Raw genomic sequence first — 14,798 nt, 5'->3', positions numbered from 1 at the left:
AGATATTCAGAACTGTTACTGCACAACCAGAGGAATTGTTACCCCGCGATGTTTACATTTTAATCTAGTTTCCTAATGTAGGGATTATATTTACAATCCAAACATAGTAATTTCCCATTAATAATACAATCGCAAAGCATTGACCTTGGCTACCCAATGAAGCCCAGGGTTAGCATCCATGTGTGTCACGGGAGAGTCACTTGTGCTCTACTTGTAACTAAACAGCAATCCCATTTATAAAGAATACGTTTATGATTTTAGTATACACAGGGCACTGAGGAATTCTTACTCCTGAAGCCTCCGGGAGAGGAGGATGATTTAAAATCACACATGAATTATAATGACATACCTTGCTGCGATAGAGGTTGAAAAGGTCTGCTGTTTATGATATAGCTCACTTTCACTTGTTCAGACCATTCTGTGCTTCCTTGCCCAAGACAATGTCCTTTTAAAGTGTTTCTTGACATATTGGTGGTTGAATTTATGGCACCACCATATATTTCCTTGGGGGCCTTTTTAAAGGGAAAATTAAATAATGTAGAAAATGCATAATCTCCAATTAATGCCGTTAAGAATGCGGCAGAAGAAAGCAGCGATCATGAAAGAAAATATTCTCTGTGCACTTTATGTAAGGAATTGTGAAGGATTTTCTTTAAGACTTAGTTTCGTTACAGATAGCGTACAGGCAAAAATCTCTACCCAAAGGAGGACACGGAAAGAGGGGTAATCAAACCCGTGACCGATCACACTAAAATAAAGGGATTCCAGGAGGAACACGCATCTTATTTACACATCACAACAATTTGACATCACTTGCTAATTCACCATGATTTTCCTGAGCGTTTTCAGTTTTAAAGAACAACATTAATACTAAAGATGTTTTCATCCGGAAAGGTCCTGTTGTTGTTTTAAATTGAGCATGACAATTTAGCGGTGTGATAATCTCCATTGCTGAGATTAACATTGGGACCGACCAGATGGATCACAGTGGTATATTTTCCGGTTCCCTTGATTCCTGTGTAAAACCACAATTCACCGTTTACTTTGTATATGTTGAGATATTCTAGTCAGCCTCGCTTGTGAAGTGAGTTTTATCACATTGCACTTTCATTAAATGGACTTCAAATTATAAACGGCACGAATGTCTTTGTCAAATGTAGAAGAGATGCAGCATGCATCTATTGAAGGTGTGTTGCGACTTTAAGACAAGTGCGAGTCAGGAGAACTCGAAGGTTGTGTGGGTGAATCGTCAGAGAAAAGTTTGAAAGGTCCTCCGCTTTTTGCGACATCATTGAAGCCGTCCAGCCGTTTCTGGTGCGGCATCTCAAGTGTAAAGTTCTGTCCCTTCACTTCAGCGCCGACCTCAGCGCCTTTATGACAACCTTCTGATCTCGTTGTCTCAGCCCCAATTAAATGAAACTGGTCGCAATTGGTAATAAGGGACATAATTACTGCCTGGTGACTCGACCGCCTGAACCTCTCCAATGTGAGTCAATGCCATCAATATTTCAGAAATATAAACCTGCTCTTCCCCCCCGGAATTCACTCAGGCTGTTTTAGGAATCTGCTCATTAAAGCAAGAATTTAATAATGCAACATTGGGAAGTTATATGTGTCTTTACACTGAGTTGGGCTTCCTTGCTTAGGGTTGATTGAGTGACAATTGAGATACTCAGTTCAACCCAAACTGTTGGGATTGTTCAGAAGGTAGTAGGTGAATTTCCAATCATTTGCTCTTAATACAAACTATGTTGTTCATTGGGACACCCTTTATTCAATCGAGCACCGTATATCCCATTTTCTGAAGGTTCGTCAAATATATTCCAAATTATTATTTATGATTGGAATTTATATTCTAGCTGAATGTACTTATTAAGCTACAACGATACATTACAATGCAAACTGCATAGAGTGGTAAGCGAAAAAGGAGGATCTGCGCATTTGGAATGTAATAAAATATAATTTATTCAGACAATTCATTAAAACGGTTACATTTTCACATAATTTATTCCCTTTCCTTTTGACCCCGTGGCCGGAGAAAGATTTAGGATACATATGATGCAAGAAAAGGAGCGGAAGTCTAGAGAAGTGGATTTTGTTCCTGAAAGTCTTCTCAAGCAATGTGTTTGTAGTAATGCTGGTGTTTTTTTTTATCTTGTCCCTCGATGTATAGAAATTCAAGGCCTTTTTACTGTCATGATTCTGTGGCACATAACTGACCAATCAGCCCTAAGCAGATACATGTATGCCATGCATCATTTCACACACGTATAATGTCCTATATTTCATTCTTAAACCTTAGCAAACTAAAACAACAGCTGGACGCGGTTCAGAACATGGGCACTGTGATTCACACACTGATTTCCCCTTGCCGCTTAAATTGGATTTTTTTTTGCTAAACTCTTTGTATCGCTAGCTTATTTTTTTTCTTTATATACATGTCTGTGCATTTGCGTGTGTGTGTGTGTTCGTATACACGCGCATGTGTTACTATACGTATTTATGTCTGTGTGTGTACATGTGTAATCCTTGACTTGTATAGGCCTGCGCGTTCCTGTGAAGCTTGTCCTTCCTTTTTTTGTAATATTGGGATATACCCAAAGTACAGCAAATGTATCCTGCAAGTCTTGCCTGTGGTAGATCCCAGCGTTGCTTTCCCTCCACCCTATCCACTGCAGTTCCAGCACGATGACGATAGAGGTTTGGAAAGATTCAAGGAGGCCAGGTTGTAGTCAAAAAAAATTACTACCATCCAAATATGTCAAGAAATGATTCACTAATCCAAAAAAATGGGCGTTAAACAAATAAATTACGGAATGTAAATGACGGTGTTAAAAGCCTCGCCGTAATGCGGTTAGTGGCGTGGTGCTCCCAAAGACATTCATGCCTTTTATTGTGGAGTCTTTTTCATATTGTAAATGTTTAAACCCGCCCTTTCTAACAGACCAAATATTTCAATCGTGCAAATGTAAATACATACTTGGGTTCTACCGACCATAGCGCGAATATAACAACATTCATATACAAAAAAAAAGAGCAGAGATAATCAAAAGACAAAGATTACAGGCGCTGTCTTCAGCGAATATGGCGAATAACCGTGATTTAATCAGGGGACTCAGATTGAGAACTCACGGGATACGAATGGAGTCAATTATACTTGTCTGTGGCTGCAATAACGCCGGGGCAGGTCATTGTCAAAAACGGCATCATTCAACTGTCGGTGTAAAACAATTTTAATTCAATCGACTGAATTTTGTAACAGCCTAAAAGGCTGCTACATTGACAGTAATAAACTCTTCCTATTCAGCCTAACTATTGTCTAATTTTTCAGGGTGGAAATGGGAAGAGCATTTGGGCAACGCAGAAAACATGGAAAAATATAGACCTTTCTATTCTTTCTGAAGATATAAAGGACAGTACGGGCCAGACCAGGGTGCTGGTAAATATAAAGGAAATGCAGAAAGCGGCTTTTCCAATCAAACAGGCCGGCCAAGGGCGAGTTCACCCTAACTCTCTTATCAACAGTGCATCTTGTTATCATTGCAAACCCCGCCTTAACACCCGCCCCTCCTCCCCACCTCCCCCAACCCAGACAACAGGTGTTTTCTTAGCTTACCGTTAGACTAAATAGGGTTAAAAGAATGAAAAGCTGATGACGGTTGTAAGATGCACTTACATCTATTCTCTATGTAACTCCCTGATAGTTTGAATATAATGTGTTTTAATTGGAGAACAACAGTCGTCAAATGGTTAATGAAATCTCAGCATTTTTAGAATGCGGTCCTGCCTGTAATTTAAACCGTTGTGTTGGCTCTACGATGTGAAATGATTTATAGACAACTCGAACGCTCCAAAGTATAAAGAACCTCTTTGCTATACTCAATCTTTTAGTCTTCAAACCAATTATGGTATCAAATCACCAAAGACGAATATATTTATATTAGAGTCGCTGCAAGAGGTTGTCTCCTGGGGAAAGTTATTTTTCCATTCAATCCTTTCATGTGCAGCCATCTTACTGTAATCACTCGCAACAGTTGCAGTCCTTATATGAACTGTAGAAAAAAAAGTATGTTGGATGTCACCAAGAAGATCAAATATAGAGAAGCAGACATGGGGGCGAAGGGGAGAGAGGGAATCGGGGGCAAGGTGGGAGAGGGCATGACAGTGGAGTCAGCATGGATCAGTTGGGCCGAACGGCCTGTAAATTCTATGTAAAAAATATATATATAATAGTTAAAGCAAAAATGTTAGGCATTGAGTTTGTGTGTATAACAGAGCAAGCGATTTCTTGCTCACAGTAAACGTAGTATTAAACCTGGAACGCCATTCCCTTTCTATGTTGAGTTGGAAAGCGTTGTACTGGTGACTGAAATGCGTTTAAATGTCTGATTTGTTAAAAAAAAATATGACGGTAAAAATGGGAGTCAAGTTCGTGCTCCGCATGAAGATTAATCATAAAGTAGGGGAGCCATCAATGGCTCACATTAAATGTGAATGTGGCGGGGGGAGGGCGGGGGGAGGATATCGTGGGTATTTTTCCTTGGGGCGGGCACAATGAAGTTCGGAGCTGTTTGTCCAGGTGCTCGGGTATGTGGTTTCCCAGTGATCTACAATAGTAAAACCAACGGGGAAAAAAAGCTCCTTTCATTAACCTGAGCCTCCAGTACAGAGGTTGGACTGTTGGAGCAAATTACACTCTCCCACTTTATTAGCAAGCCCCTGAAACTTTTGAGAGGGACAGAACGGGAAAGCTAATATAAATGTGTATTCCCGCAGTAATAATGTTCCTGGCACGTTCAGTACCTCGCAGAATGGCCGAGTGGGGATTTAAACCCAATGGCGTGGGCGGCTACGAGAAAAAAAAACTCCTGTTCTTTTCAGCCGGTGATAACTGGGGTCAGGATTTGTAGTCTAGCACTGTTAGACTTTCCTTTTAAAGGGTGTTGTAACTGATTCAGAATTCGACATCTTTATATCAATATAATTAAGAAGAATGTATCAGCCTACCCAGCATAATTCACTCACATTGTAAGATAAGAGATGGAATACTCGTGCGAAACTCAAACAAATCTGAATAAGCTGCTCAGTCTCCTTACAAATGCCTTGGTTGGGAACATTGACACAAATATTGTCATTTTATTTGCTTTTTGGTTTTTTTGTATTTATGTTTCCGGGTAGGCGCAGTTTAAAAATATATATATATTGACAGTGTCTAATAGAAACAAAAAGTACTAAAGATGAAATGATAAAAGGCATTTATTTTGTTATTATTCACATGCTTCCGATTTCTCTCATTTGCTGATTCCAAATATAACAAGTAAAAAAAACATTTTATGTACACAAAGCTCTGACATGAACAGGAGTATGTATAAAACAATTGAATTACATGAATGTGGCTATTTTGTCTGTACATTTTTTTTTGGTTGGTTATTTATTTATTTTTGTACAACTATTCACAGCAAATTCAAGTAAAGGCGGGGTGACTTGGTTGTGTCGCTTCGCTCAATATTCCGCCCGGGGAGTGTGAGTTAGGCTGTGCCGCCGTAGGTCGCAGTTACGCCGGAACACTTTGCCGCATTGCTCGCAATTGTAGGGCTTGATGTCTGTATGGGTAAGAAGGTGAGTTTTCAGGTTACTTCTTTGATTAAAGGTTCTTCCGCACGTGGGACATTTGTGAGGAGATTCCTGTTCAGATTTGAAGCAAGCAAAGGATTAATTCCTTTTTTGGGGGTTAAAAAAATAAAGAAAACTACTGTGATCTCCTTTTATTTTACAGAGGTTTGCCCAGAGCCCATGGAATAATCGTGTACTGTACATATAATTTTTATTGTCTTATTTAAAAAAAAATCAATCATTAACTACCGACTGTTAATTAGAATCGCGATTGAAGAGAGCAAGCAAAAAAAATGCCTTGGTTCCCAAGACATTAATAACAGACTTGATGTATTTTCCAAACATGGATCAACTTTTCGTTATAAATAACCTGTGGTCTGCACAATACTGCTAAAATAATCCCCAACACTCCCCACGGGACTTGTCAAAGTTGGGATTCTCGCCACTCAATGGAGCTTAAATTAGACGGAAACGTGCTTACCTGCATGTGCAACGTTTTGTGAACGGCCAAGGTTCTTGACTGACAGAATCCTTTCCCACACTCCTGACACTTGAAAGGTTTCTCTTTGGAATGGATATATCTGCAAGTCAACGCAGTGGTAATTCTCAGTAACGCGTCCGTAAACGTACAGCGTGGCCTGTTAATTTCTATGTCGATCACATTCTCGGTGTGGTTTTTTTTTTTAATTTGCTGGTGGCGATTTAGTAAAGTATTGACTGGGGCTTCCTGCAGTTCTGCCTCTGGCCACCCTCAGGATCTGGTGAGGGTTTTGTCTTACAGGCGCCGAGACAGCGCCCTCTTCAGCCCGTGACACCATCTTCACCCAGACAACCAGCCAGGAGACAGCCTGGTTGCTGCACACAAGGTCGCCAGGGCCACAGAAGAGGGTTCGTAACTTTGTTAGATTAACCCTGACTGGCCTTTCAAACCCTCCCTCAACCCCCCACCCCACCCCATCCACATCACAGCTCCACGGCCAGAGGTTGAAATTATTCAGGGGGTGGGGGGGCCTAATAATAACACGCACAACAAGATGCCTGGACATGGTATTGTCAAATTCACCAACATTTCTCTCATCTCTCGTTATTCGGTAGTCGTGACTAGGCCGTGGAGTTCCAAGTCATTGGGAGAGGGGGTAGGGGGTAGGTATACGACTAGGTATTATGGTCTGGAGGTATCAAAGGGGGGTAGACCTAGAGAAGATGTTTCTACTCGTGGGAGGAGCCCAAAACTAGGGGCCATAAAAATAAAATAAAAAACAGAAAATGCTGGAAACAGTCCACATTTGACATTGATTTTTTTAAATAACGGGCCAGGGTAGTTATGGGATAAATAAATTATAAAAATGTTCCTCTTTTTAAAAAAAACAAAATTCCCATTTATGTAAAAGAATTCCCTCCTCACCCGTCTTCTGCATTTCAGCCCCCACAAAATCCCCATACACAAATCCTGATATAAATGGCCATTATTACTGTCACACCCTAAATAATGCAACACCCCCTTGTTCCTCAGGCAGCGAGCATGTAGTTACTGAGAACTCGCCCAGCTCGCACTGATTCTATTACTGATCTGTCCCAGTTGTGGATGGGGTGAGTTCTGCCGGCTTGGGTACGAACCTGTGATCCCGCAGGTGATCCTGCCTCCTGAACGCCTTGTGGCAGATGTCGCAGGTGTAAGGTCTCTCGTCCGTGTGGGTCCGCTCGTGTATGAGGAGGTTGTAGGATTTGGTAAAATGCCGGCCGCAAAACTTGCAAATGAATTCCTTTTTGGTTTTGGACGGCAGGCGTCCCCTGACAGGCTTCCTGTCCAGGTTGAGTTTAGCCAGCTCGCCGGGGGAGCCTCCTGCGGCGGCGGAGCTGAGCTTGGGGAAGTCCCCAGGCTTGGGCGGGTCCTCCTGGGTGGCCGCCAGGGCCAGGTTGGCGAAGTCAAAGCGGGGCCGGTCCTTCTGCAGGGCGGGGAGGAGGTGGGCGACCGTCCCTTGCTTGGGGTGGAAGACGTGAGCGCTGCCGAAGGGCAGGGCCGGGAACGCGAACCTGCCGTCCACGAAGCCCTGGGCGGCGGCCATCTCGGTGAAGGTCGACCGGGCGATGCCGTGCAGGTGAGGGTAACCCAACGTCCACTGGTTCATGTGCATGGTCTGCACCGTGCTGAGCCCGTACAAACCCTGCAACTGGTCCACGGCCGATGGGAAAGTATTCACCGCCTGCAGGAAGGAATAGTTGGTCAACTGCAGAGGCGGGTGCAGGGGGATCGGAGCCGGTAAAGTCTTGCTGCCCATTGCGATCCAATGGTCAACACTCCTGAGGCCGTGGCAGGTGCTGGACAACCGCTCCGCCCGAGGACTGGAAAGAAAAAATAGAAGAGGGAGAATTGAAACATGTGAGGCTTTAGGACCATTCTTGACAAGGGGACATTCAACCTTGAAGAGTTTAAATGGATTGTTTTTTTTTTAATGTGTTAATTCCAGCGCCAACAGTTCCTAATTCCTTTATTATCGATTGTTTTTCAATCGGAATGTCTCGATCCTCGCCCCAGAAATAAATCACGGCAGAACTGGCAATGTCCCGCTCGGTTCTGCGCCTCTCTAATGTCGAGGAATGGGGAATAGTCTGAGCCAGGCCTGAAACATGAACTAAATCCCTCCGAAATTATATTGAAAAGGCGCCACAAGCTCAGGTTGGCCACAGAAAAATCCTGAAATATGCTTTCTGGAGCGACAGCAACAGAAAGCTTCAAGCAAGCAAAGGACTTCACTTGAAATGTGTTACATGCAGAGGTTGACGCTAAACAAAAAGATAATCAATTAATAATGTATTTTCAGCAGGCAACTGGTTATTTTGCAAGCGAGCAATTCCCGTGCGACCCCCCCCCCCCCCCCCCCCACACACACACAAACAGCTTTTAATGCTTCACCACTTTAACTTTACGAGGTACTGGAGACGGTCAATAAACACGCTTCCAGCCCAAATAAAATCGAACATTTCGAAAATGCAGCGAGGCAAGTTAAAGTTCCTTGTCGATCACCATCTTGGGTGGGTGTGGGGGCGACTTAACTACAAAAACACGTCGGATCTCGCCTTATCCAACCCCTGAGATCAGTCCTTTGAAAACACGAGTTGTACTCCGAAGTTACTCACTCACACACACACACACACACACAGATCTATTTCCAGGAAGCTTTGATGTTCCGCGAGCGGCGGAGATGCCACCTTTTTAAAAAACTAAATGCACTCATTTTTTGGGGGTGGTGGTGGTGGTGGGGGGGGGGGGGGGGGAGGGTTTGTGAGTAACTGGGGAAAGTTGCAGCCAGTGTCATTGCGGAGACGCGGGACGCCGGGCGGTGGGGAGGGAGGTGCAGGAATCGGGCGCTGCCGGGTCTCGAACTCGCCTGTTTATTTTTCTTCCTTCAAGAACAACTCATTCATCAAGATAATTGAAGGGAGAGGAGGGGGGTGGGGGGGGGGGGGGAGAAAAAAAAGCAACACATCACCGGTGCCTCATGCTCTAAACAAACCCAGCTCTCGGCCAAGATTCTCTACAGCGTGAAACGTGTTTGTTTTACTCGAGATTATTTTTAGCTCAACATTTTTAATTTGAAAAACAGTTTACGCGTGTGCGGTGTACAGATTAAAAGACACTAGGGGTTCTTATATTTCAGCATCGAAAGTGTTTAATTGCATATTGGTTTGTAATCCTCGTGGGGAGAATTTCAAATAATAAATATTTCAGACCTGAAGCTTTTTAAATTCATAACACAGTGGACTGGGAACACATCTCTGCAAACGGGTGCTTGTCTTGATGATTTTAACAAACGAAACGGAGCGGTTCTAAATCTGCCCCACTTGACAATTCGGGTGAAGATTGAATAAATTATTTGAAAGATTATTTTAAATGGATTTCAGTGGACGCGGCGTTTTGCTGTGACGTGGGTCTCAGGATTAAAGAGCTCATGTTAAATATTAAAATCGTGAATCCTCACAAACACAGTTCTATTCAATTTTTTTTAATGTTTAAGGATTCTAGCCGTACAGATTATAACTGCTCGATGCAGGTTAAAAAAAACACACCAAGGGTCTGCGCTCAATAGGGCGTCAGGACAACACCCTTGATATAAGGATAATAATGTTACAAAGTTTTGACAAACATTATCAGACGAGTGTGATGCGCCGCCGGGGGAATCGATGGCCCTTAAGATGTGTTTTTTTTAAAAACTTTTTTCAAATCGCATTCTGTCTAATGGTGATTGAAATCTGCCCCCTTTCTAAACACAGGCTCTTCAATTCGAGTTTAGACTGAATTCCTCCGCACTGACCTGGAAGAAGCGAGCGAGGTGATTAGATCGCCCTGTCAACTCACAGAACTCTTACAGGCTGCGAATCTTATCTGTCCCAGCTCGTCTCCTCGCCGTGATTATGCTTATCAATTTGCAAACCTCTAGCACTTTATCGGCCAATTTACAAACGCCTATTGCCAATTGATTTTTTTTTGAAAGAGTGACAAAATCAGTTCCTTGGAATGCTGATCCCATTGTATTTACAAAGGCCTCTTTAAATCCCACCTTAATCGGGACAACTCAGTCACTTCATCGATACATAAATGGTAATTTAAGTGGAATTCATTCCAAATTGTGTATTCGGAACAATTAGTCATTAGATTATCTCTTTAGGTTGTCACCCTATATATTATAAGAAAGACTTGCATTTATATAGCGCCTTTCATGACCTCAGGACATCCCAAAGCGCTTTACAGCCAATGAAGTACTATTGAGGTGCAGTCACTGTTGTAATGTGGGGAAGAAACAAACGTACTTTTTAAATGAGGAAAAGTGCGTTTGCTTTGTTTGATTCAACGTTCAGTTCTAATATGGGCCCCAGAATATTGGGCATGTATTACCTGTTTGCTTTTTAAATAAAAATAAAAATGAAATCGCCATTGCACCTTCTCGTTCATCAAAACTTGCATTTAAAATACGCTGTTCTCGTATGGGTATTTTTTTCCTCCTAAATACGTTGCACACAGCGAGTGCGCACATTTAGGCTGGTGTCAGTTCCATGAATGAACCGCAATGCCCTCTCGTAGTAAGGACTGAGGGGCTTTCCTCCGCAGTTTATGTCGGGCTGTTTTTTGCAGCATTGAATGGCCGCTCAGTCCAGTGGAACGAGCCCATGGGTGTCCCCCCCCCACCCCCCTGCTCTCAACGAAGCCTGAGAAACCTCATGCTACTCTGTGAGTTAATGAAGGTGTGTGTGTGTGTGTGTGTGACTGGCAGCGGGTTCAGTCCCAAGCACTGCAGCGAAACTACTGTTAAAAAAAAAACCTGTTTAACAATATTCCCAGCGAATGAATCTCTCACACCCCAGCGCCTTCACACGCCCCCACCCCAGCTAACAGCACTCGGTGTATTCCCGTGACACAGAACTAGCAATCAATGAATACATCCTCAAACACTCACTCCTTTAGCCTACCCAACGACCCCAGCCTCCTTGGCCTTATTGCCTCCAGCAACTCTCAGCTTGTGTCAAATTTCACTATTAGCCAATTTTAACTCACCCTCAAAAAACATGACAATTAAGGTCACTTACAATTCTACAGGCAATCCGGCAAGGAGAGGGAGTGAGAGCTTGGTATAACCAAAGATTTATTTTATTCCTAGGCCTCAACAAATGTGACACAAAAGTGTTCTAACATGAAACAACCCGTGGCCGAATTAAGAGTAAAATATGTTTTAAAGAAATGCCAAAGTTGACAAAAAGGGTGGTATTTTGTTCAGTATGTTGTGACCTGTGAGTTTCTTATTTTCCTTGAAATTGCTGTGTGTAATGTGAAAAAAAAAGCTGGTGCCAGCCCAGTGTCGCTGGATCTCCATTGGTCCAGTCACTGGCGAGAAACCACAGTCAATGAATGCTTTTTTTTTACTTTCTGTTACACACCAGGTTGGTGTATTTAATGTAACGCCATTTCTAAATGTTAATGGCATAGTTAGGTGTGCCCTATGCAAACTGCATCGCGTTTTTCTGTCTACATTTTTGACACAGGCCCAATTCTGACCGAATTCACTAATAACAGGGGAAATAACACCGAGCCGTTCTGATCAGTGACCAGAATAAATGCTTTCAATTTTAAAATAAATTCCAGCCGGAGATTACATTGCAAGACACGCTCTCCAGAGTGCTTTCCTTCAGTCAGCGTTTTCTGTGGGAAATATTGTGCGTAATACAATCCCTAAAACAGCTGTAAATCAGCGAAGCAGCTTCGCTGAAGAGTTACATTGAGATCTCGACAGTGTCCCTCGACCCCGCTGAGGTTACCCCGGGTTAACGTTCCCTAATCTTGCATTTCCCATTCCTTCTCCTGGTGTATAGGATTTGCGTGGGTCCCCTTTTATACCTGGGAGAATTCCCAAATGCCTCACAGCTTTCTCCCTGGTTTAAGTCGGCGCTGCTCCTACACGTTCACAACTGGGATATGCCCAGTGCACCTTTGAAAACACTCGATCAAATCTGCTAAAAGTAAAATCTCAGCAAAGCACTTAAAACCTAGCTTCGCTCGACTTAAGTCCTGTTCTTCAGCTTTCTCCCCATCCCTCCCCTTCTCCCCTCCCCATCAAGGTATTTCACAGCCACGCTGGGTGACCGGCCTTGTTATCGACATTGTATCCCCATTCGAGGAATGTTCTTTTATAAATATATACGGTATTATGGAGCTAAGCTGCACTGTGCAACAGAAAGTCAGATAAAAATAGCTTTTCAAAGGCCAAAAATATTGTTATTAATTTTTCCAGTCATCTTACTAAAAGGACTAATGTTAACTGTTAAATACTGTCTTAAATATTTTACAATAATCTGAGAAATGGGACATTAGTGTGTGTGTGGCGCGCGTCTGTGCGAATCTTTTTTTCATAATCGAATATGCGACTGTCTGTGCATGGAAAAAGGAAAGTCTGAGGGAATATCTGAATAAACTGAAAGATGCAAAAGGTTTATTGAACTAGGGTTGGCTTGAGTGATTTAGGAAAACACTGTTCTGACGGACTAACGCCGTAATGGGAGCAGTCCGCTTGCCCTTTCCAAAATAGCAACTATCACCTCCCAACGCGGCTCTCCCCAACTTTAGGCATTTGATGGAATGCGTGATTACCAGTTGGAAAATGAACACAACGTGTCACTTTATCGCTCTTTCTAATTGACCATTCCCCGACTAATCGTCAGATTAACTCGGTGGATTCAGCCAAGAGGACAGCGAGAGAGAGAGAGAGACTGAGAGACTGAGAGGTGGCGGGGCGACAGGAGATGGTTAATTTCGCCGTTCCCTTTAGCTTCCCGTTACAACGGTGTAACTTCAACCAATGTAACCCTCCCTTATCTGTGTAAAATCCCACCGGCCGAACTGAGAGCGTCGACACATGAGAGGGAGAGAGAGAGAGAGGAATGCACACTTTTAGAGAAGGACGCTGCTATTTTAACCTGACAATTGAAATTCAAATAGGAAAATTGTTATTGCAATATTCCATAAAATATAAATGATAGAAACACTCTAAGAGGAGGGGGTTGCCATTTCTGATCACTGTACCCCCAAAACGGGGCAAATCAGTATTCTGAGGCGAGCAAAGCAAAGAAATAAGCAAGCGAGAAACGAACACAATCTGTTGCACTTTAAGATGTGTGAAGATTGTACTGGCTTGAGTTTGTGCTGCTGATCTCATTCACACACACACAGGCACACATATATACACAAACATAAACTTTTCTAATTGGGAGCCTCAATTCAGTGTCAATGACTAATTATTGCTACGAAAGCGCCTTCCCCATTTCCTATTGTTCTTGGCTAACAGTTTTCTTTCGACAGAGCCACCGACTGGCACACACACACACACACACACACACACCCGCGAAAAGCGCCAGCTACCACTGTTCCCATCGCACCGCTTTCCCCAGCTCTCAGCGGGGTTAGAATGAGCACCTCAGTTGTGCAGTGTTTATTGGTGCCAGGTTGTATTGTGAGGTGACTGCACTGACCAGAGTCCTTTGGCCTCAATGGGGTTGGCGGGGGTGGGGGGGGGGGGGAGACCGAAAGCTTCGACACAAATCTTTGCTTTACACACACACGGTTGCGCACAACTTGACTGCTGTCGGAATTGTGCAAACGAATAATTTCGGGCCAGATACAGATCTCGCTTTAAACGCCATTGCAAAGCAGGAGAGAATCTAATTTATTGCAAAGGGCTTTGCCTTGGAATTCCTGATCCATACGAGTTGCTTCCACCTAAGGACTAATTTCCTTCCACTTTGATGCTGTGTTTCCAAGACTTCACACACACACACACACACACACAAAAATCCTTACCCGGTGGCACAGAAAATCCCCAACGTTTCCAACAGTTTCTGCGAAGCACAACAACGAGACTTTTTTTTTAAAACTGCCGACTATTTAATCCACAGCGTCAAGGGCGCAACATCCAGCCAGTTTAGCAAAAGTTCTCCAACTCGTCCCTGCTCGACCACCGCATGCTCTGCCAAGGAAAGGCTTGTTGTACAGGAGCTGTGACAGTGCGTGGAGAGGGTTTTTTTTTTGGGGGGGGGGGTGTGTGGGTAGGTGGGTGGATGGGGAGGGGGGGGGGTGTGGGGGGTGGGGAAGGGGGGTGGGTGGTTAACAAACAGGCTGCGATCGGGGAGGGGGGCTAATGGTGTGTCTTTTCTCTCCTGCACTCGGATTTCCCTCTGAACTCGCCCTGTCGCTCCATCACATTTCACTGCAGCCCAGGGCAGGCAGCGCGCCTGCGCACAGCCAGGGGGCTGATTAAGTCCAGCAGTGATTGTGGACATGGGTTCAATGTCTCAGCGATATGTTTACTCCTGTTTGGATAGCAACACGTCCTTAAAGGGGCGACACCGTCTTTTTTAAAACACCATTTGTCTAAGGATGTCAGGACTAAGTGGGGGGGGGGGGGGGGGGAGAGAAATCTGTGCCAAAAAAACAATTCCACCGGATTAATAAGTGTGGTTAGAGAAGAAGTCAAATGGAGACAAATCCCCTGGAGGAAATTCTGGATGAATCGGATTTGCAAATCACCATTTAAATGTTTCTTTTTTCTCTCCTGCTAATCTTACAGAATTGTCAGCCGGATCACACGCCAATTATTTTGCTGAATTATTCAGGATCAATTGAGAAAGTAGTAAACGGGCTG

The 14,798-nt window shown here is 43.6% G+C and overlaps 1 protein-coding gene across 2 annotated transcripts; it reads right to left on the bottom strand.

Moving 5' to 3' along the window:
* Positions 1–5,240: 5,240 nt before the first annotated feature.
* Positions 5,241–14,219, bottom strand: osr2 (odd-skipped related transciption factor 2). Of its 2 annotated transcripts, none has more exons than XM_085992287.1 (4): positions 13,958–14,219; positions 7,231–7,956; positions 6,095–6,194; positions 5,241–5,603 (listed from the first exon to the last, which is right to left on the bottom strand). In XM_085992287.1, the coding sequence occupies exons 2-4, from the start codon at positions 7,890–7,892 to the stop codon at positions 5,529–5,531; spliced, it is 837 nt and encodes a 278-aa protein (XP_085848413.1). In that variant the 5' UTR covers positions 7,893–7,956; positions 13,958–14,219; the 3' UTR covers positions 5,241–5,528. The 2 variants fall into 2 exon arrangements, with proteins under 2 accessions (XP_085848413.1, XP_085848412.1); XM_085992286.1 differs by having other exon boundaries at positions 5,241–5,685; positions 13,958–14,216.
* Between the last annotated feature and the right edge of the window lie 579 nt (positions 14,220–14,798).

The sequence above is a fragment of the Somniosus microcephalus genome, chromosome 7 (assembly GCF_052327205.1).
Source record: "Somniosus microcephalus isolate GS21.2 chromosome 7, FLI_Smic_1.0, whole genome shotgun sequence".
Taxonomy (NCBI): Eukaryota; Metazoa; Chordata; class Chondrichthyes; order Squaliformes; family Somniosidae; genus Somniosus; species Somniosus microcephalus.
Note: the sequence above shows the minus strand (reverse complement) of the source record. Positions and strands in the feature narration are given on the sequence as shown.

What these genes read in the sequence shown, in the direction of transcription:
- osr2 (XM_085992286.1), bottom strand. Translation starts at nt 7,892, where the DNA reads ATGGGCAGCAAGACTTTACCGGCTCCGATCCCCCTGCACCCGCCTCTG. An exon ending in GATCACCTGCGGGATCACAG is followed by an intron (nt 6,195 to 7,230) that starts GTTCGTACCCAA and finishes GTTGACTTGCAG; the next exon opens with ATATATCCATTCCAAAGAGA. An exon ending in ACAAAACGTTGCACATGCAG is followed by an intron (nt 5,686 to 6,094) that starts GTAAGCACGTTT and finishes AAATCTGAACAG; the next exon opens with GAATCTCCTCACAAATGTCC.